The 27,693-nt window shown below is 42.5% G+C and overlaps 1 protein-coding gene across 5 annotated transcripts in view; it reads left to right on the plus strand.

Annotated features, from left to right (window-relative positions):
* Nucleotides 1–27,693, plus strand: part of NR5A2 (nuclear receptor subfamily 5 group A member 2) — a 138,371-nt gene that overhangs the window by 69,232 nt on the left and 41,446 nt on the right. For all 5 annotated transcript variants that reach the window (XR_005988781.1, XM_041760558.1, XM_041760550.1 and 2 more), the window contains 2 exons: nt 3,936–4,055; nt 14,143–14,290. Coding sequence is in view for 4 of the 5 variants with exons in the window: in XM_041760558.1 (XP_041616492.1) it covers nt 3,936–4,055; nt 14,143–14,290 (268 nt within the window). In the remaining variant the exon portion in view is untranslated. The remainder of the gene's footprint in view (nt 1–3,935; nt 4,056–14,142; nt 14,291–27,693) is intronic.

Consider the following 27,693-nt stretch of genomic DNA (forward strand, 5'->3'; position numbering starts at 1 on the left):
TTAAAAGCCTTTCTATATTCTTACTGCCTCTGGATGTAGGCAGCAGTGGACACAAGGGGGGGATGAAAAAATATCCCGCCCCTTAGTAAGAAACGTGGAGAGGATGCGTGAAAACAGGAACTGCATTTCCTCCTTGGCAGTTGGCCAGCACCCGTCTCTCTCTCTCTCTCTCTTTCTCTCTCTCTCTGTCTCTGTTTCTCTCTCTCTCTCTCTCTCTCTCTCTCTCACACACACACACACACACACTGAGTTAGGCATAAAAATCTGAAAATGATACACCCCATTCTCTTTCTGACCACGAGACAAAATATAACCTTTGTTTGGAAGAAGTATCTTCAACATCCCCAAAGAGAAGAAGGCCGGGAGAAGTCAAATTCTGTTTTAGGATTGGAACATGGCTTGGTGCTGGAAAACTGGGATATTTCTGTCACATTCTAAATGAAAATAAAGGTGCATCATATGCAAATGAAGAGGAAGAAATCGCTTAATGAAATAGCTCCCAAAATTATGCTTCTTTTAATTCTCACTCCCCTTTCCTCCTGTTCTGTGTGGCCAGCAGATAATCCCCCGGCTCTTTCATCTTTCCAAAAGATGGGAGCAGTAAATGCACTTTGAGGAGTCTGTATCCCCCCCACCCATTTTGAAATTGTTTCCAACATTCACGTGTATAATAATTGTTTCTGGGATCAGTCTCGGTGGGGGGAGGATTTTAGGTTTTCCTCAAAAGAGTGATAATTAAATGACCAAAACTTCCTCTCTCTCTCTTTCTCTCTCTCATACACACAAACCCAAAAAATGTACAGTGGACCCAAACTGCCATAACAGAGTGATCAGTTTAAAGCAAGATGCTGATCCTGTGTTTGCTGGAATAAAATATGATAAAACCCAGTAGAGCAAAGTATACTTTGTTTAGCAGTCACCCCAAGCATCTGCAGAGACAGTTCCTGGAATCTTCCCTGGGTGCTACAACATGTATGTTTTGGGGACATTTGCCCCAGCACCTTGTGACAACAGTTTATGGGGCACATTTAGGTGGATTCACATCAACTGCTGCCCAAAGCCTGACTTGTCACACCGCACAACACTGGAGATGTTCCCGTAGAGAAGAACATGACCTCCTACTGTCACTAAACCACTAAGGAGTGTTGGGGTGAGCATTGTCCCCTGGGAGAGTAATTTTCACAATGTAGAGCCTGCATTTGTCTTGTTCTCAAATAATCAGTTCTGGCACTCATGCTGGCACTCATGCTCACCAAATAATCAGTTCTGAAAAATTATCTATTTACTTAATGAGTGAAATACTTTTTTTTTTCTAATTTATTCAGTTATTTTAGAGAAACAGAGGGAGAGAGTAGGGGGAGGGACAGAGGGAGAGAATCTTTAAGCTGACATCCACCGAGCGCAGAGTCTGACACGGGGCTCGATCCCACGACCCAGGAGATTATGACCTGAGCCAAAACCAAGAGTCAGCCGCACAACTGAGCCAGCCAGGCACCCATGATTGAAATTCTTTTGGTCAGAAGAAACTAACTGGTTCAAATTATTTCTTTCTTTCTTTCTTTTTTCTTCAAGATTTATTTATTATTTATTTATTTATTTATTTATTTATTTATTTATGAGAGAGAGAGAGAGAGAGAGGCAAGAGACACAGGAGGAGGGAGAAGCAGGCTCCATGCCGGGAGCCCAATGTGGGACTCGATCCCGGGCTCTGGATCCTCGATCCCAGGATCACGCCCTGGGCCAAAGGCAGGCACCAAACTGCTGAGCCACCCAGGGATCCCCTCACATTATTTCTAATGGAGGTGTTGGGGGATGTGTTTTCCTGATCCCAGAGCCTGATTGTAGTTTTGTGTAGTTTTAATACTCTTGCTTTTCTCCTTCTCCGCAGAAGCAATGTGGTATCACGAGGCAGGGGCCCTCTGTTTATTGTTTTTTCATTTGTGTGCTATTTTTTACTTTACAGAGGGGATTTCCCATCCACTCTCTTTATTTCATCCTCACAAAACCTATCTCATGTATTTTTAGGTGAGAAAATAAGTCTTAGAGAATTAAGTGCTTTGACCAAGCTCTCACAGCTGGAAAGTGTCGAAAACTGTGTCTTGAATCCTTCTTTGTACTATGAGTTCAATGCTCTCTTGACCACGATCACTATGTCCTGGACTCATGGAAATAAAGTTAGTCACAGGCTCCTATCACTGCTAATCAATGCTCAGCGGTTTAGTGCCGCCTTCCGTCCAGGGCCTGATCCTGGAGACCCAGGATCGAGTCCCGCATCGGGCTCCCTGCATGGAGCCTGCTTCTCCCTCTGCCTGTGTCTCTGCCTCTCTCTCTCTCTCTCTGTCTCTCATGCATAAATAAATAAAATCTTAAAAAAAAGATCGATGCGTGCTAACTTCCTAAGCAGCAGCCAGCTATCCAGAGTTCCGTGGAATGGCCACTTAAATTAATTTGTTAAAAGTAAGTCAAATTAATTTCATTTAGAAAATTCTCACACCTCTTGTAATTTGGAGATAGCCTAGAGCATGAGAGAGAAAGAGAATTTTTTAGCCTGAGCCCTGTTTTCTCATCTATAAGTGGAAAAAATGGTACCAGTTCTGCTTACTTCAAAGACATGTTCTGTCCAACAAATCTAAGGCAAGATACAAAATTTTATTTATTTTTAATATTTTTATTTATTTATGATAGTCACAGAGAGAGAGAGAGAGAGGCAGAGACACAGGCAGAGGGAGAAGCAGGCTCCATACACTGGGAGCCCGACGTGGGACTCGATCCCGGGTCTCCAGGATCGCGCCCTGGGCCAAAGGCAGGCGCCAAACTGCTGCACCACCCAGGGATCCCCTTTTTTTTTTTTTTTTTTAATTTTATTTATGATAGTCACAGAGAGAGAGAGAGAGAGAGTAGATACAAAAATTTAGCAAACTACTACACAACATATCACCATGAGGTGTCCTTTCTATAAATGCGTATCGTAAATCTAAATATGGCCACTGCATGTGGAGAAAAACAGCGTCTTTGGCTGGTGGTTATTACAAAATGAAGAGCGAACTGTTGTTACAAGTAGCCATGGCAATGGATCAATATGCTCTTCACATTCAGACCATCGATGATGTGAACTGTATGTGAAACGAGTGTGGTTTTTGTCACTGAAGAATGTGGTCCCCTGGAGAACGAGATGACACAAGAATAAAATGCCCACTATGGCACAGCACATTTCATTCTAATCCTCATGGCAGTCCTGTGAGGGAGGTCATGTTCTTGGTTCATTTTCCAGTTATGGAAATTGAACGTTTAGAGAGTTTGTGGGAAAATTGTCCGAATCATAAAGCAAATGTAGATTAGCCTCAAGACCGTGGTTGGTGATTGTTCTGTTCAAAGTCTAGCACAGTTTGGACTTCCAGTGAACTCGGATGACAAATAATGGCATGTGCCTCTATCTTTAGAAGCCATCGGTGCTGGCATGCTAATTGTCTTTTATATAAATCTTCTCAGTTTGGCAATTTGCTAGCTTGCTAATATCTATATACTATTTCAGCTGTGGGTCAATGGATTCAACTCTAGATACATAAGCACAGGCTATTTGGGGTCATTCTAATGGGGTCTACTGAGGACGGTGTGAGGCACCCGTACCTCCCACAAGCAAACTCTAATAGCGCTGTTAATGTCAGACCGATCTAATGGAGGGCCTTTTCCTAGCAGCTCATTGATTATAAATACTACTCTTAAGTATTCATATGTGGCCTAAAAAAGTATTTCTCCAAATGAAAATAATGATTTTCAGGAGCAGTGATGTAATTTCTGAGCATTTGCGCTATGACGGCCATTGGCGGAGACGTCTTGCTCATAGTGAGTACTCTTAGGTAGAAAATTATGCAGAAGCAAAAAAAAAAAAAATATGTAGCGAATAACAGTGTCATTCATTTCTATTTCTTTTATAGGTTGATGACCAAATGAAGCTGCTCCAGAATTGCTGGAGTGAGCTCTTAATTCTCGACCACATTTACCGACAAGTGGTACATGGAAAAGAAGGGTCAATCTTCCTGGTTACTGGGCAACAAGTGAGTAGAGAGACCCCCCCCCCCGCCCCCCAAAAATGTCTTTTTATTAAGCATGTTCAGAATGGCAGGAATTTAACTAGGTCAGAAGCACTCTGGTGCTTTGAAAGGGAAAGATTGGCTGCAAATAATTTAGAAAAGCTGACTTGGTGCACTCTGTTCCTACACTGATGATTACGGTTAAACTTGTAAAAGCAAACATAATCACAAACATTCTGCTGCTTTCACTCTGCTGGGATTGAAAGTTGTGCTTTGAAGGGTCAAAACAACCGCTAAATCAGAATTCATGATTAGTACCCAGCGTTTTTTCCTCAAGTTTCTGCATCTACCACACTTGTTTTATCAGCTATTTAAAAAGCTTATAAATTGTGGAATCCTTACTATTTTGGCATCGTAGTGGTGGAAGAGACCGATTCAAATATCATATATAAACTAAATAGCTGGCAGCAAGGCAAGCAAGGGAAAAGGGATAAGAGTTCCAATTTTTAAGAGCCAGCCATCATTTAAAGGGAAAATAGAAAAAAAAATTACTGTTAGTTCCTCCTCCTTTCTGAGTAGATATCTGGTCAGCCAACAGATATTTATTGAATATCCAGTAGTGTTGCCCGTCACTATTTTAGGGCTTTGGCGTGCACTAGTGAGCAACACAGAACAGGACGCTTCTCCTCGTGACACTTAACATCGTAGCAGGGAGAAGCTGACCGTAACGAATAATCCCATAGCAAACCTATATATAAGACACGTATAATGTGTTAGAGGTCAAAGTGCTGTTGAAGAAAAGAAGAAAAGGGAAAAAGAGAAAGTGCCGTGTAAAAGGGAATCAGCTCACATCCACGGGTGTATGTCGCACTGTGACCCAAGACTTTGTAGTGTAAATAAGAGTAGTTGGTTTCGTCTTATTGAGGAGGTGACCTTTTAGCAAAGACTTGAAGGAGGAGAGATAGTTGTTGGCCTCATGGGTAGCTGGGGAACAGAAAGTACTCAATGCGCCTAGGTCCAACTTTATAGGATTTTGGCATGTCCGTCCCATTTCTTAGCCTTCATTCGATAACTGATGTGTTATTAAAATAAATGCATGGAACATAGTGATGCCCTAAGTCCATTGGGTCATTTCTATTCAGGCATCGCTGCAGCGATCAGTACTCCCGTACTTCAGTACTCGGGCACCGTGGTCTTTTACATCCAGCAGTAAATGTTTATGTGCTGTGAAACCACAGCAGTGCATATTTGAAAATGAAAGGCTGTCTCCACACCATTTGCTGTATTATTAATAAATCACATTTTCCCAATCAAATTAAAGGCGAGTGCGATCGCAGAGTTTCTGCAAATTGGATCAATTCAACCATCGCCATCACTGTCTGGTCCCTGCTTTCTGTACATCTCATGAGAAAAGCCTTCTAGATGAGAAAATAAAGTCCCATGGGCTTGACTGCCTGTACTTTCAAATTTTTGTTTAGTGTTTTCGCCCAGTGACCCAAGTCTCGGGGAGGAAATGTACCCATTTCTAGAGTTTAATCCCTGGTGTGCCTCCCAGCCCCCTCCCCCAGTCCACCCACCCCTGCCCAACGAGGAACTGCATTAGAAGGAGCCTCAGCCCACAAATTAATTTGATTTCATTTCCTTCTGAGTCTCAGAAATCAAATGGGTTTGTGCCGTTCTTTCTCCAAGCACTTCCATCCTTGCTCTTTAGAAATCTTCCTTATTTCACATTTCATTTTGCCTTAAGTGCTGTCCCCCGCTAAAGGTAATTACCATTTAAAAAGTAGAGAAAGTGCATTTCTTGTCTGTCTGATTTTCAAAACCAGGAACAGTCAGAAATAGATGGTATTTATCATCTTTAGTATCAATTATTGCTACTTCATGTTTTGCCATCACAGCAGAATAAAGAAGTCCCTGGTGGAGAACTAGTGCTTCCCTCACACCTCTCCCGCCCCCCAGCCTCTTCTAGCTCCCTCCTCTGCCCTTGTAGAGCAAGTCTCATTGCGGTCAAACCCCTCCCCTACCTTTTTCCCTCCAATCCCATGGCTAGCCTAGTAATGATGCATTATAACCAGACATTCTTATTTATGAAAATGATGGAACAAACCTTGTATTGTCTTTTGTGGAATAGGCTAGACAAAACATTTTGTGCTTCCTGTAATTTCTTTCTTTCTTTCTTTCTTTCTTTCTTTCTTTCTTTCTTTCTTTCTTTCTTTCTTTCTTTCATTGGCTTTATTGAGTGATTCATGAATTGGGCAGCATTCCATCTAGCAAGTAGGGAGATACTCCTACAATTTCTTTCTCTTTTCTTTTCTCTTCTTTTCTTTTTTGTGAAGGAGAGAGGGACTATTAAGCAGGCTTGATCTCAGGACCCTGAAATCATGACCTGAGCCCAAACCAAGAGTCCAATACTTAACTGACTGAGCCACCCAGGCACCCCCATTCTGCAATTTCTTTTCTTTCTTTTTTTAAAAGATTTATTATTATTATTTATTTATTCATGAGAGATACACAGAGAGGGGGCAGGGACATTGGTAGAGGGAGAAGCAGGCTCCCTGCAGGGAGCCCGATGCAGGGACTCGATCCCAGGATCACGACCTGAGCCAAAAGCAGATGCTCGACCACTGAGCCACTCAGGTGCCCCCATCTTGCAATTTCTTAAATAAAAGTGAAAGAAGTACTATAAGGAAGACCTTTCAAAAGCATGCGAACTTTGCAACAGAATGAGAAAGATATTTGAATGTGGAGTCCTAGACAAAATTTACATCTACATCTCCATGGCCCCTATTTAGTGCTGAATATATTAGGCGCATGATAAATATTAGTTGCTGATACTAAATTAGAACCATCCTATCCTAAGTTAAGAGCTTAATTAAAACAAGTTAACTTGGACTCCACACCCCAAGTGTTCATCCCCAAGGTGTTCCTACATCTCATCTGTACCTTCTTATACCTTCCCAGTTGCTTTCATGAGGCTGAGACACATTAAGAAGCTGCTTTTCACTGCAGTAGACATCTACTGCTTCCCACCCCAAGATGCAGGGGGAGATACGTGAAAATGCTAGGTATAATCTTCTTAGAATGGTAAATACCTCTCTGATTGCAAGTGTGGGCAAACCTAGATATTTTTGTTGTTGTTAAAACAACAATAACAGCAATAAATTATTTGAAGCATGCTAATTTTAGGAAGATGGTTAAAATAATGACGAGGACAGAAATGACTGTATGAAATGTAAGAGTAGAGCAATATTCTGGGGGGAGAGGAATGATTTTCTTTTTTAAGATCTTATTTACTTATGAAAGAGAGAGCATGTGAGAGCAGGGAGAGGAACAGAGGCAGAGGGAAAAGCAGACTTTGCATTGGTCTTAAAGCCCAGTGTGGGGCTCGATCTCAGTGCCCTGAGATCACGACCTGAGCTGACACCAAGAGTTGGTCGCACAACTGACTGAGCCTGCCAGTCACCCCGAGGGGGGTGAGGAGATATGATTTTTCAAAGGTAGTTAAAGAAAGCAAAAAAAAAAAAAAAAGGAGCAAACTTTTCTTTTACTATATAGTCTAACAACAATCAAACTATAGGTGGAGTATATTTTCATTCCCAGTGCAGGCTGCTTGCTCTCTGCTACGAAAATGCTGTGCACACGTGTGTGTGTAACACACATTAGTCTAGTTTAGAATCGAACTGACCTGTGTCCGAGCCCCCAGTCGACAGCTTACGAGCTCCGCCATCTGGGGAGCTGCCCTCACCTTTCAAGTTGCAGTGTCCTCACCTCTCCAGTGAGGGCTCTGGGGAATCTGCCTCTGAGAAGTGCGATGGGAATTACGAGGAATAGTTCGGTAAAGTGCGGACGTGAAGATAAGAAGCTGTCAAAACTAAGCTAACATGAAGCTGACATTTAGGACGTCAGCATCCCTATGAAGAAAGTGCTGTTTATTACCATTATCATCCCCATTTTACAGATGAGGAATCGAGAACAAAGAGAGGTGAAGTAGGTGAGGCAAGGTCAAAGCACACTAATAAAAAAGGTGGAACTTTCTGATCGAGGCCACTTGGTGCCAAAGTTCGCATTTTTTAAAGGCTTTATTTATTTATTTTAGAGAGAGAGAAAGAGCCAAGGGAGGAGCAGAGGGAGAGGGACAAGCAGACTCCACGCTGAGCACAGAGCCTGACACAGGGCTCGATCTCACCACCCTGAGATCATGACCTGAGCTGAATCCAAGCGTCAGGTGATCATCCAGCTGAGCCATGCGGGCTTCCCAAAGTGTGTGTTCTTAACCAACGCACCATACTGCTTTTCTGTATGACTCTCAGATGCTGCAGAGCTTGCTTTCACCATAAGCTCCCAGTTTGGTCTTCACGTATAATTTCTATGCACGGCAGCTTCTGTGGAACTTCCAAGCAAAACATTCATTTCTTCTTTATTGAGCCTATATATATATGAATTTTTTTAAAAGATTTTATTTATTTATTCATGAGAGACACACAGAGAGAGGCAGAGACCCAGGCAGAGGGAGAAGCAGTCTCCATGCAGGAGCCCGACGCGGGACTCGATCCCGGGTCTCCAGGATCAGGCCCTGGGCTGAAGGAGGCGCCAAACCGCTGAGCCATCCAGGCTGCCCGAATGTTTTTGTTTTATTGATATATATGTATTTTTTGGTGTGACATTATAAACACATAGTAAGAATAAATCACTAGAGATAGTGATTATCACTTAATGTTCTAAAATCATTTCTGCATTAAGAAAATGCTACAAAGAAGAAAAAGGGTCATTCATAATGCCAACACCCTAAATCAACTGTTTCTGTTGAGTTTTCTTCCTAAATGCGGAGTTTTCTTACTTTTTTCCTAAATGAAATAGTCCATCTGCCACCGAAACACATTGACCTACTACCACAGATTTGTGCAGCGTGTGAACTTTGAGACAGTGATATAGAGGCCTCAAGTCATGATGTGGATATCATGGTGAGAAAATTAAACAGCATTGTTTCAAAGGAACATGCAAAATACCCCAATGGCAGCTAAACGCTCCCCTAGAGGAGAAAAACAACCTGATTCATTTAATCTAGCAATATTTGCAAAGGCCTAATCATTGAAGGGACGTCAAAGATGAGGGGGGGCAGTCTACACAGCCCTGCACTCAGTGGTGATAAGAGGAGTGATTTATCATCTAACGACTGAGCCTTGCCTAGTGCTGTGCACTGTGCACTTTCACAGGTAGGCCGCATGACACAGGTTCAGATAAGGTGGAAGGAAGGTTCAGAGGAGGAAGTGCAAAGGGAGTCAGATGGGCATTCCATGCTGCCCAGATTCCATATCTAGAAGGAAGTGCCTTTTTCTTTTTTTAAAAAAGTGTTTACTTATTTGTTCATGAGAGACAGAGAGAGAGGCAGAGACCCAGGCAGAGGGAGAAGCAGGCTCCATGCAGGGAGCCCGACCTAGGACTCGATCCCGGGACTCCGGGGTCACGCCCTGAGCCGAAGGCAGACACTCAACCGCTGAGCCCCCCAGCCGCCTGGAAGTGCCTTATTTCTAAAGGGACGGTGTTGGACCAAACTCTTTGCAGGTTGAGACAGACACCAGTGCTTAAATCCTTCTGGGCTTAGAGGAGCAGTGGACAAGGAATTTCTGGATAAAACTTTAAACTCCACCACCTTTTTCAGCCTCAACCAGAAGAAAAACACAGTACTCCCCAGTCATTCATTAGAAATTTCCAGGGTTGGGGATCCCTGGGTGGCACAGCGGTTTAGCACCTGCCTTTGGCCCAGGGCGTGATCCTGGAGACCCGGGATCGAATCCCACGTCGGGCTCCCGGTGCATGGAGCCTGCTTCTCCCTCTGCCTGTGTCTCTGCCTCTCTCCCTCTCTCTGTGTGACTATCATAAATGAATAAAACAAAACAAAACAAAAATTTAAAAAAAAAAAAAAAAAAGAAATTTCCAGGGTTGCTTATAGAATTTTCTCAACTGCCCGGTGTGATGATTTCTTCTAGAATAAATGAGAGTGTTTATGCTGAGCATTTTAAGGTTACGAAGTAGCAATATTAAATATGCTTCAGTCCATATTATCAGCACTAGAGTCCTGACTCAGGGTCAGCCTGAGCATGCACGTAGTGTTCGCACAATGCTTGAGAGAGCAACTTTGCTAGCCAGGGTAAGGAATGCAAGGCCCCAGGTGCTGCTTGGCCCAGTATTCTTGACATTTTCCTCCTGAATGCAGCTCATAGTAAATAATGTGATGCATTTATTGTGACAGAGAAGGAAGAAAGAGAGTAGACACAATTTTTTTTAAACGGGGAGGGTCTCCAGGGAACCGCTACTTGGAGCTTGAAGAGAAAGAAGAAAGTTAAGACAAAATAGCACAACTTTTCTCAAAAGTCCAGTGGCTAGCGTGGTGCCCAGCACATTATGTCGGCTCCATAAATGTTTGCAGAATTGGGTCCCTTCATAGTTCATCGAGAACTAGAGTAATTGAAATAATCCCACTACAAAGAACAGCCCGGGGCACCACTACCTAGCATTAAAATGAGGATTTGGTGCTTCACACCAAATTTCCTACTTACACTTGAGGTCAGCTACAATGCTTTCATTATGTCTTTTAATCAGACATCTGTATAAGCCTATGTTAAATAATCTTGTTAAGCAAAAAGGGAATAATGATTATCAGTAATATTACTAATAGTGTTATCAGTAACCTACTTAATAATTAGTATTAATATTATTAGGAATATCAAATTGGTTCTGTATTTTTAAAAATCTTCAAATTATAACAAGAATTCATTTCTATCTGGTATTTTTAAAGTAACATGCACATGAAATATATCTGTGTGGGGGACCCCTGGGTGGCTCAGCGGTTTGGCGCCTGCCTTTGGCCCAGGGCGCGATCCCGGAGTCCCGGGATCGAGTCCCACGTCGGGCGCCCGGTATGGAGCCTGCTTCTCCTTCCTCCTGTGTCTCTGCCTCTCTCTCTCTCTCTCTCATAAATAAATAAATAAATCTTTAAAAAAAAATGAAATATATCTGTGTGTATGTGTATATATAGATATTTATATATATTTATATCTATATAGATACATATATATCTATATACACACATATAAAATAACAATAGAGTTTTGAAGTGGGATCACTTTAGTATTTGCATATTGTAGCTAATTAACAGCCACTGTAACATCATCCTAAGGGAAAGGTCTACTGGCAACTTATTCATTATCTCCTATTATTGTGTATCATATTAAAATGACAGGCATCTTACAATGTACAAGTCATCAAAAATTTCAGTTATTAGAACTAAAAGCAATTTAGCTAAAACTGTTTCTACCTTCATGATGAGTGAAATTTATCCAAAGGGGACATCGGCTTATAGTATTTCTTCAATATCTGCCTTGAATTTAATGGCACAAAGATTACATGTAAGAGAGCAATAAATTAATTTTACTAAGTACATAAAAGACAAGGCCAGCTGCTCCTGAAATGAGCACAAACTCTGCATTCAACAATGAAAATATAATTATGTTTGTAATAAAATGTAAGGAAGTTGCAGATCTGTGTGCTGTATCAGGAATAAATCACCTATCCTCCTTCAGAGCCATGCAATCTGATAAATTATCCTTGAAGGAAATGTTATCGGGGCTCCCATTTAATAAGCATGTTTGAGCTTTCAAATTAGCATGTAAATAAATGTATAGCTATAAAGTTGTTGGTCTGCCAATTGATTTCCTGAAGTTCATCTCACTAGAGAGCTCACTAAATAGAATCTTATGAAACAATTTCAGTTCCTTTCGGGGATCGCGCACTCTATTTTCAAGTATAAAATTCTAGGACTTGCACTTATTACGACACACCTGTTGGAACCGCATACATATCGAATTTAAATTAACCCGTCTTTTAAAGCATGAGGTTCTGGTTAACGATGTACCACATTTTTTGAGCCTGAAATTCTAGCTTTTGAACTTACTGCATACCCGTTAGAGCTTTACATATATCAAAACTCAGTTAACTTTATCCTAAGACAAATTAATTAATGCCAGCATATTTGTGGTTTATTTAAGTGCACTTTCCTGGTTGAAGGCTTCACTTCACTGATTTTGACTAACGTGTCCTGCGTGCATTCTAAGCTACCGCTGCGGTGCTTGCAACAAGTGATTCCAAGCTTAAATTGGTAGTATTATCGCAAGTACTGTCCTTTCCTGATAATCCCAGAAGGGGGGTGGGGGCACCTTATTATCCTCTAGCTTAACTACTTTATTTAAAGATCAGGGCACTAAGGAATGGAGACTCCACATGACTTGCCCAAGATGCTCTGCTTGTAAGTGGCCGCCTTGGCCCAGATCTCCTCCTGTGTTGTCCCAGTTTTCTTCCGCCTCCATGACCCTGTAGGGCCTTCCTGTTGTCATCCACTTACCTATCCTGTTTGCCTCTGTAGGATTTCTATTATTATTATCCGGGGGCAGTTAGAACATGTATAGTTTCTAAAGAATTTAGGGCTCGGGCACCACTTTCAACTAAGAAGAACTAACCTGGCATAGGTAGTGCTCCTGTAAGAGAACTGGCAAAAGGATAGTTGAGACACCCCTTTGGGGGCTACACGGGCCATCGTAATGTGTCCCACAGTGTTCATCTGCTTGTCCCCAGCAAGGGGTCAGGTTGCTTGTGTATTGGACCTTTCTTTCACATATTCTGGAACAGAAACCAAAGGCATTCTTAGAGCACTTGATGTTTGAATTCAGTGGACAGATGCCGGCACCTGGACAAAGCAGGTAGGACAGTGCTGTGTGCTTGATACAAGAGCAAACCTAGAACACACACTAACTGTGGCTTTTTCATGCATAGTTGACTCTATATAAACTGATTGACACCTTTGGGGGTCGTCTTTCCACTGACTCATAATTTTTCTCACTCTTGGAAAAGGTTTCTGTACACCCAGTATTCTCTAGTTAAAGCCGAAAATTCAACTCATCATATTTACACAATAAAAAAAAATCCATTCTGCCTTGTTTTTAATTGCAAATTCTACTCTAGGGACTAGTTCTCCTGCTTAGGAGGCAGCCCTGTGCCTTCTCCTAGAGAAGCAAGTGCAGTCAATTATGGTAATGAAATGTCAATAAATATAAAAATTTAATACAGTCTGCTCCGGGTGAGTGGCAGATGAGGACTTGCCTCCCAGACAAATTTGCTGCTGCTGCAAATATTAAATGCACCTAAAAGAGTATCTGGTTGCCTGAGAGCTCTCCAGTACAAAAAGGATGGGAGCATCAGGTACCAACTGGGCTTTCCCATTATGCTATAATTGCAGCAGCAAAGCCAGTACCATCATTGACAGCCATCCCAACATCTTAACTTATTATTATAAGCTGAACTTTTTATGTCCCCATGAATAATCTAAGATTGGTGCACTGCAGCACCTTTTCTTTGAAATGAAGGAGAAAATAAGCCCTTTTTTGTTATGTTTTCCAAATCGAGAAATTCTTCTTCTTCTTAATAACATCATTGCTGTCTTCCGAGAGAAATGTGTTAATAATCAATATGAAAATAGTTAGTAGTTGTTGCTTTTCAGGAAGCAGCCAGCTAAAGAATAATCTAAATGCGAGTCTTTCATCATCCACAAGCATGCATTCTTCAACAATGACTGCTTTAAAATACGGTCTCTTAAGAAAATAAAAATGGAAACCCATCTCTGCCTTCACTTCCCTCACGCACAAGGTGATGTCATCATGTGTGCAGAGAATGCCGTTCTGGATTCACTTCTTATGGATAGTATAGTTTTGTTTTTTTTTTTAAACTTACTTGTGAGAGTTAAAAATCTGAACCTTACACCATAATGTGATTTCACAGTTAAAAAAGATGAAGGTACATATACCTGTAAAATTTAGGTAGCCAAAATCTGTTCCCTACACAGCTTATCGAAATGATTAGATTTATCAGAATAATTGTGATACGTTTTAGAATGACAGCATGTCTCAAACTATTGTCATGGGGGATATCCCCTCCATTCCAGATCTAAAGTGCAATCCGGTTTTACCCACAATTCCTAAAAGTTTCAAATAAAAATATTGGTTTCTGATTCTTTTGTTCGTTTCTGATTCTGACAGTCCTTAAAACTGATTCTGTGTTGCAGGTGGACTATTCTATAATAGCATCCCAAGCCGGGGCCACCCTCAACAATCTCATGAGTCATGCACAGGAGTTAGTGGCAAAGCTTCGCTCTCTACAGTTTGATCAACGAGAGTTTGTGTGTCTGAAATTCTTGGTGCTCTTTAGTTTAGGTAAGGAATCCTTTTCTCATACTATATACAACCAACTGTTACTAGATGGTGCCAAACTCTGAGTGTCTTGAAGTCCATACGTGCTTTTGTTCTACCAAGGTAATGCCTTCCTTTTCAAATCGCAGAATCTTCAAATGTGAATATATTTTTACGCATGTATTTCGCCATGACTCATTGCCCAGGAGTACGTGGGTTGGGCCATGGAAAAGGAGTTATTGGCCTGGGGTCCTGAAGTTTCTCCCATAATGGACATAATGAGAAGGCAGCAGCCCAAGGGGGAATGGAGCTCACTTAGGAAAGACGCATGGTATCAAATTGTCGCCGTCCTTTCTGCTCTTGATGGTTTCTCTGTGCCTTTTCTTTTGTTAGAGCTTGCAAGCTACTGCTGCTTTTATTGTAAAATATGGATAGTAATTAAAAACCTGTTTCTTAAATCTCTATCAGGATTAACCAGAGAATGTTTGTAACCAGATGCATCACTATGCGAGTATAAAAGATGATGGTTGTCAAGGGGAAAGGATGCTTCTTTAGGAAAGCTTTGGAGAAGAAAGATAACTAAGCAAGACAGATTGGCTAAATCAAGGTTCTCAGTGAGTCAGTTGAGAAAAATCACCACTGCTTGGAATAAAAAAAGGATTAAGGAGATGGATTTTTATTGACTTCAAAGGAACAGATTTTTCTGCCTGTCCCATACTTGATTTCTGCATTTTGTTGGCTTAATAAAGCCAACTTAAATAAACTTTTTGCCAAGTCCATTTATTACGTATTGGCAGACAGCTGAGGGAGGCAACTTCCCCTGAATGAAAAAAAAATGCAGAAATCAGATTTACCAACATATGTTTTTTCTTTAGTCTTCAGTTATAAGATAGTTGTGAATTCATAGCCTAAGAAATAAAACAATAAAACAAACTGCAAAGTAAAACAGATGTGTCTACTCTCCAAATTTGGTACTTTCGTTTTAAAATTCCTCTTGACAGCACCGCACAACTGTTGCTAATAAAGGGATAGTTTGAAGTAATAGAACCAGAGTTAATTTTTCACATGTAGTCAACATTTAAAATAAAAAGAACGTTTTCATATTTTGGAAAATGTGATAAATATAGCAAAGAGAAATGTTACTGAAAATTTGAAAAGACAACAGAATTTCATAGATGTAGTGTTCAAAGGTTTACGATGCCAGGACTGGATCCTGTGTGGTTTCTGTACTAACCACTATAAATAGGAAAGTTCTATTCAAGTAAGTCTACATCTTTTCCTCATGAACAGTTTTTTAGAAAATCAAGAGGAAGATAGCACAGACCTACTTGCTATAATCTCAAAAATCATTCTGATTTATGGCAAGACCTTAGTCTTTTTTCAACTGGCACATTTGATCAGTAATTAAATGGAAAAAGTGGTAATATATGTGTAAGAAATCTTACAGCATCTCAGTGATAAAATATTTAAAGAGAGCCATCTCACTTCAATGGTATTTTAAATTAGTTGGATAACTGCATTACATTTGAAGATGTAGACATTAACCATGGGCCGTGTTTCGCTTTCATCACTTTTATCTTCCCTTTGTCATTTTTCAAAATTATCACGTTGTCTGCCGATACTATGGAAGTAGGAACTTAGGTGGGGGTTCTGAAGTGCTTTCAATCTGTGAACCTCACAAATTATCATCCTGAACCATGTATTTCATCCTGAACCATGTATTTACCAGAACCTCCTCAACCGCACACTCTTATTTGAGTGTGTTGACTGTGTCAGGAGCCTGGGGACGACCACTGAGTAACAAACTCCACATCCCTTACAACTACGCCTGTTTATTGTCTAAGGAAAAAAGAAAACATAGATTTCATATCAGAGGTAAACAGAGTTTGGGCCAAGAGTTTGTTTGTTTATCAAGAGTTTATGTTTAAAGAAGCAAGGAAATGGTAACTGGGTTCAGGGAGTTTCCAATTTGCATATGGAAAATACCCCCCTCCCAAGCGACAAATAACCTTTGGGGGGGCAACTTTATTGAGATATGTGGGTAATTCACTATCAGGTCCCCAAACACCTGTTTGGCCTGTAATGGACCTGGAATCACAGCACAGCCACCCTTGAAAGCTGAGCCCAAGTCCAGAATCAGAACCTGTTGTCTCAACCGCTCATGAGCTTTGCACTGATCTCCCTCCAAGTTTGAAAACTGATGCGTTCTGATCCCTGCCCCCGCCTTGAGCCTCTTTGATCCTGGAGGGAAATAAGGACTTGTGGGATGATCAGAGATCAGGGGCTGCGATGAGAGAGGACTGTAGCAGTGTCCTCTTGGTGGGAGATGAGACCATGTTTACTTTACAGATGGAGTTGGTGAGAGCAAGTAGGACGTGAGCCCTCGGGGGACAACACTCTCAGCTGGAAGAATGGCTGGTGCAAAAGCATGAAGGCGGGAGAGAGCCAGACGAGGTCTAGAGTAGGAGGGGATCAACATGGTTGGAGGGAAGCCTCTAGTGTGGCCTGATGGCAGGAGGGGTGGGCAGGAGCCTGGCACGGAGGGCCTCAAGGCATTCTACAAACATGTAGGGAGCACTTACCATGTGTCGGGTGCTGAGGCTCTGGGGATGTGGTGGTTCACAGGAGGAGCGGCTGTGATCTTCACTCTGTAGGCACTTGGCAGGTAGAGCCAGATGCTTTTTTAAAAAGGAGTGAGGTGCGGGTAACATTAGTTGATTTGCTTTTCTGGTAGTGATGTGGTAGTGATGTGGAAAGTGGACTGGAGGTGAATAGGGCTGGGAACTCTGTTCTGGGGTGGTTTTAACACTCCACGGAGATAGGAATGTGCTGACGTAAACAAATCAGACGATGCAAGATGCAAGCTACAGGGTGTGACAGAGGTAGGAGGAAGAGGTCCTTCCTGCATGAGTCTCAGATTTCTGGGTGCTTGAACCAGAAGAGAAAACTCTAGAGGCGCAGTAGCCCATTAGTTGAGTCAAATCAAATTCTGGTAACAATCTTCCTCCCTTTCCTCCTAAAAGTCATTCTTTTCCAAACTTGATTTCTGATTCCATGAAAAGCTAATGATAGGACTGAAACTACATATATGGTTGACTTAAACATTTTCCATTCCGTGGCCTGATTTTTTTTTTGTTTTCCTTCCTCGAATTGTATCCAGGAACAGATATCAATTGCTTAAGCTGGTTGTAAAAAAGAAGAAAAAGTAGAAAAATGTCCCCTCTTCATTAAGAGTTTCTGTATATAGTTTCTTTCAGAATGTTTCTGTATATAGTATAGTAGGCTCTGGGGGCCCAGTCTGTTAGTAATATTTTCTTAAAGTCCTATTAAACTTATATAAATTATAATATATATATATTTATATATATAATTTAAAATTTTTTCTTAATTATGAGAATATATAATTTGAGCCCTTTGATAACTTGGTAAAGAAGGATCTATTCTACATTGGCTTATCACTAACAAGGCAGAAATAAATCTCATAGAAGTATGTGGAATCATGATCCTCAAATAATGTCATTATTGCGTGCGTTAAAAGATGAACGGCATTCCCACAAACTTGATCTGAAAATAAATGCAGAACTGGGAAGTGGTCACCTGGTTTTGAGCTGCAGCATCCTGAGTAGCGTCATTCCACGTTAATGCCCACCAGGAATGTTAGTGTGGCCTAAGTGCTCAAAGCAGCGAGTCATGAGAATGTGCCAACTAAGATGTGACTCTGGCCTTTGGATTATCTCAGCCTCCAGACTCAGTGGCCAAATGCCGCTGGACTTGTTATACCCCAGGTGGCAAGAGGAAGGACTATAGGAATATTGTATCTTATTTCTCCTAATGAATGTCCTTGATCTGTTGTAAATTTTTCTCTTCTCTGACTTGCCAGTGTTTCTCAAACCATTCTTTTATATTCAGCTGAGTTAAAGAGATTGTTACTCTCTTTGAGGGGATTTTTCCAGAGTAAAAAGCAGCTAATATTTGCCCCAAGTATAGGCCCTCTCAGTGCACTGAAATGGGTGGAAGATGCTGCTCTGCTCTGCTTCTGTGCGGACGGTGCTCTAGACTGGGTCTCCGTTGGGGTTAGAAATTGCCCTTCACTTTTCTCTGTGTCCCAGGTCTCTACCACCTTGCACAGTAGAAGCTTAACAAAATCTTACTGATGAGAAAGGATAGATAAATGGATTTACTTAATTTTAAATTCAAAACAAAACTTTTACCAAAGTAGCTTGTGACGTGGTTGTCAATAGTAGGTTGTCGTATCTTAAGTGCAGGTTAGTTTTCTGAGGCTGTTTTTTTTGCAGAGAACTCTCTAGCTGATACTTCCTCAAAATTAAATCATTTCTGTTATCAGTTTGCATTCTCCCAGTGTATAAGGGGAGATGTTCATTTGTTAGCTCTTTGGGAAAGTGAACTTGCAGAAAAACTAGAAAGACTATTCACGACTAACAGTAGGTGATGAATGGCACGTCTGTTCCAAGCAGAATGCAAGATCATAGGTTTTCAGCCCCTGGGAGCTAATAGTAGTTGGGGAATGTTGTACAACTTCTTGATAGTGGTGGAATCCTGTCTACGCTAAAATGGCCGGATAAAATCAGATCTTTGTTCATCATGGTAGCTCTTTGTTTCACATCAAATTTCCAAATTTTGAATTTTGATCACACATCCAGGCAAGAGTCCTCCTCATGGAGGCAAACCCAGGGAAGATGAGTGGTGTTTGCCTTGGGGGAAATGGCTCAACTGGGAAAACCGCTGCCTACGAGCTGCCCTACCAAACTGCCACCTGAGCCTTTTCGATAGAGAAGCGCTGAATGTGCAATGGGCATTAAGTCGAGAACAAAACTCACTGCAGAGTTGTTTGATTTCATCTCCAGATTTGGTTCAGGCATTCTTCAGTGTCAGGCCACAACTCCTTGACTTAAAAAAAGTTAAACATGTTATCTCCAATGTAAATTAACATCCAAGCAATTGGTGAAATGTCCCAGGACACAACGGTCTATTTGTGACTCGATCCACAAACTGGAAGGGGTTTTGAAAATGGAAGGATAACATTTTCAGGCCTTAAAAATCATGATTTGAAATCATGATTTGGAAGGAGAAAATGAAATACTTCTAAGGCAGAACAAAGTATGTTTCCCTGTGTCTGTTGTAGCTACTTTAAATATCTAAGGCTTAACCTTAAAAAAAAAAAAAAATCTAAGGCTTAACCTTAAAAAAAAAAAAAAAGCTCTACGGTCGCTCTTGTACTTTTAATGAAGCAAAGGCTTTTTATCTATCAGATTAATAAACTAGAATGTCCATGAACACAGGAACCATATGTTTTCCTCCTAGCATACCACCTGACATATAAGTTTTTAATAAATATTTATTACAGGGCACCTGCGGGGCTGCTCGATGGTTGAGCGTCTGCCTTCAGCTCAGGTCGTGATCCCGGGGTCTTGGGATTGAGTCCCTCGTTGGGCTCCCTGCATGGAGCCTCTGCCTGTGTCTCAGCCTTTCTCTCTGTCTCTCATGAATAAATAAATAAAATCCTTAAGAAAAAAAAAAATAGAAATATGACCTCTCTGTGGTCACACTGCCTGTAATAATAAGTAAGTAAATAAATAAATAAATATTTATTGCATTCATGAATGAAAGAAGGCTTCTCATTCAAACTTCTAAGTTAAGAAAAAGGTAATGGGAACTGGAAAAATTAGTAGCAACAACAAAAATACAGGCACAAAATTTGAAGAAACAGGTTAGCAAATGGATCCTATGGATAGGTATTAGAGAATTTATCTTTTTTAAAGAAAGTAAGGATATGTCCTCACATTATGAAAGATTCTTATAAAGAAATAGAGACTAAACAGAGTCTTTCTTAGTGAATATGAAATATTGAGTGGAATTAGATACTGATGATAGGCATTTAGGTTCTATTTGAATTAAGACACTCAGAGTGTCCGATACCAAAATAAGCTGTAGAAGGAAGTGGAAGCAATGCTTTCTTTGATAGTGTTAATAAAACATCTGCCGGTGGGTAAATCCCTTAGTTTCTCTCTTAACCTTAGAGATGGTCTCCCTCCCATTTTGTAGTTGTAAAAACTAGGTAATTTGCCCAACATTTTAAGGCAGCGCCAGATCTAGAACTAACATCCCCAAATGCTAGGCTGTGTTTTCTCTGCGGCATCACATTGTCTTCTTCAGTGACATTTGAACTCATCAACCAAGTATTTTCAAAATACTACATAAATACTATATAGGCAAAATGATGTAGAGAATTAGGACAATTACTGGAGGAATATAGACCCAAGAAAACCCCCCCAAAAACAAAACCCAAACTCTCTTGGATAAAAATAGGAACCACCAAAAAAAAAAAAAAGGAACCACCAAATGTGAATTTCTAATCTTCACTGAATATACTAATTATAAAACTTTTAATTATAAAAAACTTTTTTAATTATAAAACTTTTTACATTGCTTGGCTTTGAAATATATCATAAGTTGTTTAAGTTGGTTTTGTTTGTTTCATGACAACGTGAACTCTGGGTTTCAGGGATTTAGGAAGTTTGTAGAAAGCATTTGTCTCATAACTTCAGTATCTCTCTCTCCAAAGAATTCCTCCTTATGGTTTATTGGTGAGTTTTGGCATTTTCTTTGGCTTATTCGCCGGACTTTAGGAAAGTTAAATGATCATAAGCCTTCATTACTTGTTTGCCTGTTTTGTCATCTATTTGAGCTCTTTATAATGTTAAAAGGGAAAAAAATGAATAAACGTAACTTGATGACCATCCTCTTCCCTTTTGGTGGTTATTGGCAATAAAAACCCTAAGATAGACAAAGAGGAGCCAAAGGTGTCCATGAGGTCTGGGAGATAAAGCTCCTTGGTGGGGAGAGTTGGTCAATTCTGCCTTCAGGTAGAACTTTCCACTCTGCGGAAGGACCTCACCATACTCTGCTCATGCATTATGATGTTGACATTGTTAATAGTAAATAAAATCGCCATGTCTACTGGCTGGAAAATGTGGATGAATTTAGTCTTCTAGGTGATGAAATTTGTTTTCAGCAAATGACTTTCCAATAGGCTTAGTTTTTGATATCATCGGTAGTTTTTTCTTTATTTGAATTTTTTTTCTGGGACACCTGGGTGGCTCAGTGGTTGAGTGTCTGCCTTCGGCTCAGGGCATGATTCTGGGGTCCCGGGCACTCAACCCCTGAGCCACCCAGGCGTCCCTTGTTTTTCTAAGTGTAACATTTCTCCTCCTGGCTTTCAGTATCAGACCCTGGCCAAGACACGGTGTCAGAGCTCCCTGCAGAGGTGCCTGGGTGGCACAGCCAGTTGAGTGCCTGACTCTTGGTTTTGGCTCAGGTTGTGATCTTGGGGCAATGAGATTGAGCCACACGTTGAGCCATTGTGGGGTCCTGCACTCAGCCCAGAGTGTCCTTAAAACTCTCTCTTCTTCCCCCTCTCAAATAAATCAGTGAATCTTTTTTTTTCCTTAAAGTTCACTGCAGAGTAGTTGGTAAAGCAAAATGGCAACAGGGAGATGGGCTTTGCGTGAACCAAGCCCAAGTTCCCACCTCTGTACAGAGCTTAAGGCTGGATCACAAACAGTCCCTTGTGGGGAACTGTCTCTGCTGTGAGCACTGGCATACATACATATACACTTCGTTTGAAAAATGAAGGTTTTGAGATGCCTGGGTGGCTCCGTGGTTGAGCCAAGGTTCTGCTTTTGGCTCAGGGTGTGACCCCAGGGTCCTGGGATCGAGTCCCACGTCGGGTTCCCCATAGGGAGCCTGCTTTTCTCTCTGCCTGGGTCTCTGCCTCTCTCTCTCTGTGTCTCTCATGAATAAATAAATCTTAAAAAAAAAAAAGAAAGAAAAAGAAAAATGAAGGTTTTATACATGGGTAAAGAATTGCAGAGCACCTGTTGATCTCACATCTCACGATAGTAAGAGACAGCAAGGACCTGTAGGAATATTAGACACGCGGTCATTAAGGATGGCATATAAAAGATCTGTGTTAAAATAACCCTGAAAGCATGGCAGTTTGGTCAGGGTGCCTTAAGGGTGCCTCAAGGCAAGACTCTGCTTTCAGCAGGAGAGACTGTGATGGGGAGGTGGGTGGCGCAGTAGGTTAAGTGTCTGCCTTGGGCTCAGGTCCTGACCCCTGGGCCCTGGATGTGAGTCCTGCATCGGGCTCCCTGCTCAGCGGGGAGCCTGCTTCTCCCTCTGCCCCTCCCCACTTGTTCTCCATCTATCTCTCAAGTAGATAAATAAAGTCTTTTAAGAAAGAAAAAAAAAGAAGGAAAGACTGTGATGACGCTACTGCCAGGCCCGGCCTATCCTGCCCTGTGCTGAGGGAGCCTGCTCCGTGCATCCCCGCCTCAGCCCGGCTCGCCGGGGAAGGCTCGCGTCACGCCAGGAGGGTGAAGGGAAACTGGGCGCCTAAACCACAGTAAGCTCGACCCCCAGGCCAGTGGTTAGCGTGGCTCTGCAGGGCCCATCACAGCAAGGGCTTTCAGAATCCACCTCCTGTGCCGACGAAGTGCTTTCGCAGGATCGCTTGGTGTTTGGCCCGTTACGGGGTGGTCCTGTGAAAGGAAACCCCTTCTGGTGCGGCCTGGGCTCCGGCCTGGGCTCTCGACTCCCCTGCCCACCCTTCCCGAGCTGCGGAGCCCTAGAGGGAGCGCGCGTGTCCACATCCCCCTGCTCCCTCGCCTCCGGCTTCCGCAGGAGCCCAGGGATGTCCTAGAACACGCCCCAGGGATGTCCTAGAACACGCCCCAGGGATGTCCTAGAACCCACCCCGGGGATGTCCTGGAACCCACCCCGGGGATGTCCTAGAACACGCCCCAGGGATGTCCTAGAACACACCATGGGAGAAGGGAATGTAGGATGTCACAAAAAGAAAGGATGAATATTTCCGCCACTTCTCCAGAGGCCCAGCAACTCGCCGGGTCTGAGGTTTCTTGCCATCAGACCAAGTGTCCCCGTTGGTGTGAGGGGTGGGGGCTGCCTGCGACAGCAACGGGAGCAGAGGGAAAAATGAATTTGCCTTTTGCTCTTTTGCAACGTGCAGGCCAGTTAATGAAAGAGGCTTCCAATTCGAGCAGAGACCGCTGGTCACTGATCAGACGCCGCGTTTGCAGCGCCTAAAGCGAAATGGACTGACTGGTCGCTTTATAAGTCAGGATGGGGGCGCGGGCGCGGGTGCGGGTGCGGGTGGCTACAACGCAAGCCTACAGGTGACCTGAAGAAGCGACAGGGGCGTTCCCTTGCCTCAGTCGACCGCCTCCCGCCAGGAAAACTTCAGAAGGGTGGGACCCTAGCAGGAAACTGTACTTGTGCATGGCGATGTGTGTCCGGATATGAATTCGAGTTTTTAACCAGCACAACAGTGTGCATAAGGGGTGGTCTTCACGCCGCAAACATCGGCCTTCCCATTATGGGGTAATTGTCCTTCCTGAGATTGCTCACGGTATTTGCTTCGTTCTCCCCTTCTTCTCAGTGCGATCCTACCCCCACATGGCCTGCTGCAGCCGCTCCGATTCATACACCGGTGCGGGTGCTGCCCACACACACGCGCACACCCGCCCGCCCGCGCTCCCCGGCCTGCCTAGGGATGCGGTGCATTCATCTCACATCTTCACCCAAGTGCATTGGTTAAATTGTTGCTCATGAAGTCAGATGAGCAAAAGAGGCATCCCAGGGTTCTTCTGACAATTAGCATGCGGTCTCAGCTCTTACCTCCTCATATATGATATTCTAATTTAGGAAAACACTCACTAGACACTTGTCAAAAAACTATGCATATCTTCATACTAATGCCTGGCTGATATATATGCAGCTGAGGGTAATGCCGGCAAATAAGCATTTCCTAAAATTTATGTAATCATTTGAAATTCAGAGAAGATTGATTAGCATTCAGGGGATGCCACCGTTCAATATTTACACCATAGAGATTTGGCAGAAGCAAATAATGGCACATAAAGTTGATGCTTGTCTTAATTAAATGCAGTATAATAGGTGTTGTGTGGATTTTTTTTTTTTTCTTTCAGTGAGCAAAGCAGTTTAGCAATGACCAGATATAATTCATTTTGGAGTCCTAACTTTGAACTTAATCAATACGTATTTACAGCAGTGGAAGAGGTGATTATCATTTGTTATCTGCTGGCCCAGGAATATAATTGCCCAAATAGCATTTATTTAGGCGTATTTCTGAATAGCTTATGCCGAAAAATATTTATTATTTTTTAGCTGTTAACGCTAATATTGTCATTTTGCTAACTACTGCTATTTAGCGAGATGGTTTTTCAGAGATGTATGGGCCTGGCAGTCCGGGACCAGCCAACAAGGAAGGTGACGTGACTGCTGACTGCTCTGGTTGACAGCCCCTCCCTGCCTTAACCAGTGCCAGGTGCTCTAACATCGTGGAATGAAGTGGCTGTACTAGTGCACGCTCAGAAGAAGGCTAGTTAGGTAACGTAGTCCTCGCAGATCCTACACACCAGTGAACTGGACAGACACCCCAGGGCCTCGGGGTATTTTCTAGAATGGAGTCACTCAGCGACTCCAATCTGAGGAATTTGTTACACCTTTTTTCTAGCTTCCTGGTAAAATCCAGTGAGTCCAGTCTTGAGTTCTGGCCGTGTTTGGTTAAGAGGGTTACGTTCCAAACAGACCAATTCATGCCAGGAACCAGGAACAAATAGGAAGTTTAAAGACCTTTCGGGTCAGTTTGAAATAGTGAATTCCCCAACATCTGAGTGTCCACTTGGCACTCTGGACCCGGAGGACCCTTCTGGAAGAGGTACAGTGCATCAAGTAGGGAGTCTAAAACACGACGCGCCATTGCAACGCTGCATGACGAATAGGCCACTGCTTCTCTTCTCTTCCTTTCTCTTCTTTTCCCTCTTTCCCCCGAACCAAAGCATGCTCCGTCCACATATTCGTCTCATCTCTCCTATTTTGTCAATGAAAAAGTCTTTCTTGGGGCACTTGGCTGACTCATCAGTAGAGTGTGTGACTCAAGATCTCTGGGATGTAAGTTCGAGCCCCATGTGTAGAGATTATGTAAACATTAGGGGGAAAAGAAAAAAACAAACCTTCCCTACCCTCGTGTTCTACAAATCTAACAGTGATCAGAGGCATGAAAAGAGTTGGGACACTGTGCGTGGGGTCACCAGGAGCCTCGGTAGGGGCTCTGGCACCTAACCCTCATGCCTGGGCTACCCAGGTTTTGTTGGTTTTTTAAAGATTTCATTTATTTTATTTATTCATGAGAGACACAGAAAGAGAGAAAGAAAGAGGCAGAGACACAGGCAGAGGGAGAAGCAGGCTCCATGCAGGGAGCCCGACGTGGGACTCGATTCTGGGACATTCAGTGGCACTAAACCGCTGAGCCACCCAGGCTGCCTGCTACCCAGGTTTTTGACAGAAACTTTGGCCTCAGCCTTGAACAGACACCAAACCCTAGAATTTTAGCAACCACCTCTTGCTTCTGAATAAGGAAACTGAGACTTACAGACACCGAGTGACCTGCGCATAGTCATGTGGAGCCAGGGCTCGCGCTGCAGTGCTTAGACCCCGCACACAGGAACAGAGCACAGACGTGGATCTCAGTAATTACTGAAACGGCAGTTTTGCATCACTTTTAAGATTAGATGTAGTTTGGGAGGGGCTGGGCATCCTTTTCCACTAAATCTAAAAATGTTATCATTGTGATGCATAAAGATAATTTCCCAGAAGAGCCAAGCATGCACATTGCGTTTTAGCACGTCAGGGCTCCGCCGCCCGTGCCGTGTCTGGGTGCCTTGAACTTTGGAGGAGGACATCTGGCCCGCAGTTGCTCACACTCGGATTCTCTCAGCTGCACCGGGGTCATGGTGCTCTGTGCCATCCAGAGAGGTCAGTGTGACCTGAGTGACCATGCCGTCCCCACCTTGGACAGTGTGGCCTCATCCCTGTGGGGCACGGCCACTTTCTAGTTCTGTGTTCCTGTCTTGGTAATAAATAAGAATTGATAACGTACTTGAAATAATCCTTTCTCTCTACTATTTGTCCTAAGAGAAAATGACCATTATACCGGTATTATTATCCATGTACGACTTCTTTTTCTAAGATTTTTTCATTTATTTTTCAAAGTTGTAGTAAAATAAATATAACATGAAATAAACCATTTTACCCATTTTTTTAGTGTACAGCTCAGTGACATTAAGTACATTCGCATTGTTTTACAACCATCACCATCATCCATCTCCAGAATTTCTTTCATCTTCCAGCATGAAAACTGCACCCATTAAATAATAACTTTCCATCCCCTCCCATACCCCTGCAACTGCCATTCTCTGATTTACTTGCAGAAAATTTTTTTTTTTTTTGTAGAAATTTTTATTTAGAAAGTACTCTTTAGGGCTCCTGGATGGCTCGGTTGGTTATGTGTCTACCTTCGCCTAGCTCATGATTCTGGGGTCTTGGGATCAAGCCCTGCATGGGTTCCCTGCTCAGTGGGGACCTTGCTTCTCCCTCTTTCCCTCCCCCTTCCCATGCTCACTCGCTCTCTCTCTCTCAAATAAATAAATAAATAAAATCTTTAAGAGAAAAGAAAATACTTTTTACATATAATCTTAAAAGTTACAGTAATTTTACGGAACATGACTAGATTCAGAATTTGGCTGACGTGTCCAAGGAGTGGGTAGGAGTCTGGGCCCATGCTCCAGGCTGGGTTTTCTGATTCCAGACTTGTCCTCTCTCCGTACCACACAGGAAAGGAAGTCGTAGAGTTTGGATCTAGAAGAATAATACATGGTAGCGAGAGAGGAAAAGGGGAGGCATTCAGAACTAGTTTCCTACTGTCCATATGGCTGAGCGACAAAGATGGCAGGCTTGAATTTAGCTTTTTTTTTTTTTTTCTTTTTTTCCCTATTTGCATCCTTAGGTAACTTAGGTCACCTTGGTTTTCCCATCAGTAACATTGAAATAATAATGGCCTACCTAAAGATTGTCGGGAGAGGTTACATGCAGTAGTTGCTGTGAAGAACTTAGCACGACATCGAGCACATGGTATCAATAAATTATTATCATTCAAAGCATCCGTATTCATATCAGCTGACGTCCTAGAGGGAGGGTCCCTTATCGGAAAATATGTCTTCTCAGTTATGATCTTCAGTGTACAGATTTTTTTTTTTTTTTTTTAATTTTTATTTATTTATGATAGTCACAGAGAGAGAGAGAGAGGCAGAGACACAGGCAGAGGGAGAAGCAGGCTCCATGCACCGGGAGCCTGACGTGGGATTCGATCCCGGGTCTCCAGGATCGCGCCCTGGGCCAAAGGCAGGCGCCAAACCGCTGCGCCACCCAGGGATCCCTCAGTGTACAGATTATACGAAAAAGGCCTTCCTTGTGTCAGCAATAGCTGTTATATTAATTCAGTACCAAGTCATTGTTTAAAATCTTTG

Source organism: Vulpes lagopus, chromosome 1 (genome assembly GCF_018345385.1).
Source record: "Vulpes lagopus strain Blue_001 chromosome 1, ASM1834538v1, whole genome shotgun sequence".
In the NCBI taxonomy this organism is placed as follows: Eukaryota; Metazoa; Chordata; class Mammalia; order Carnivora; family Canidae; genus Vulpes; species Vulpes lagopus.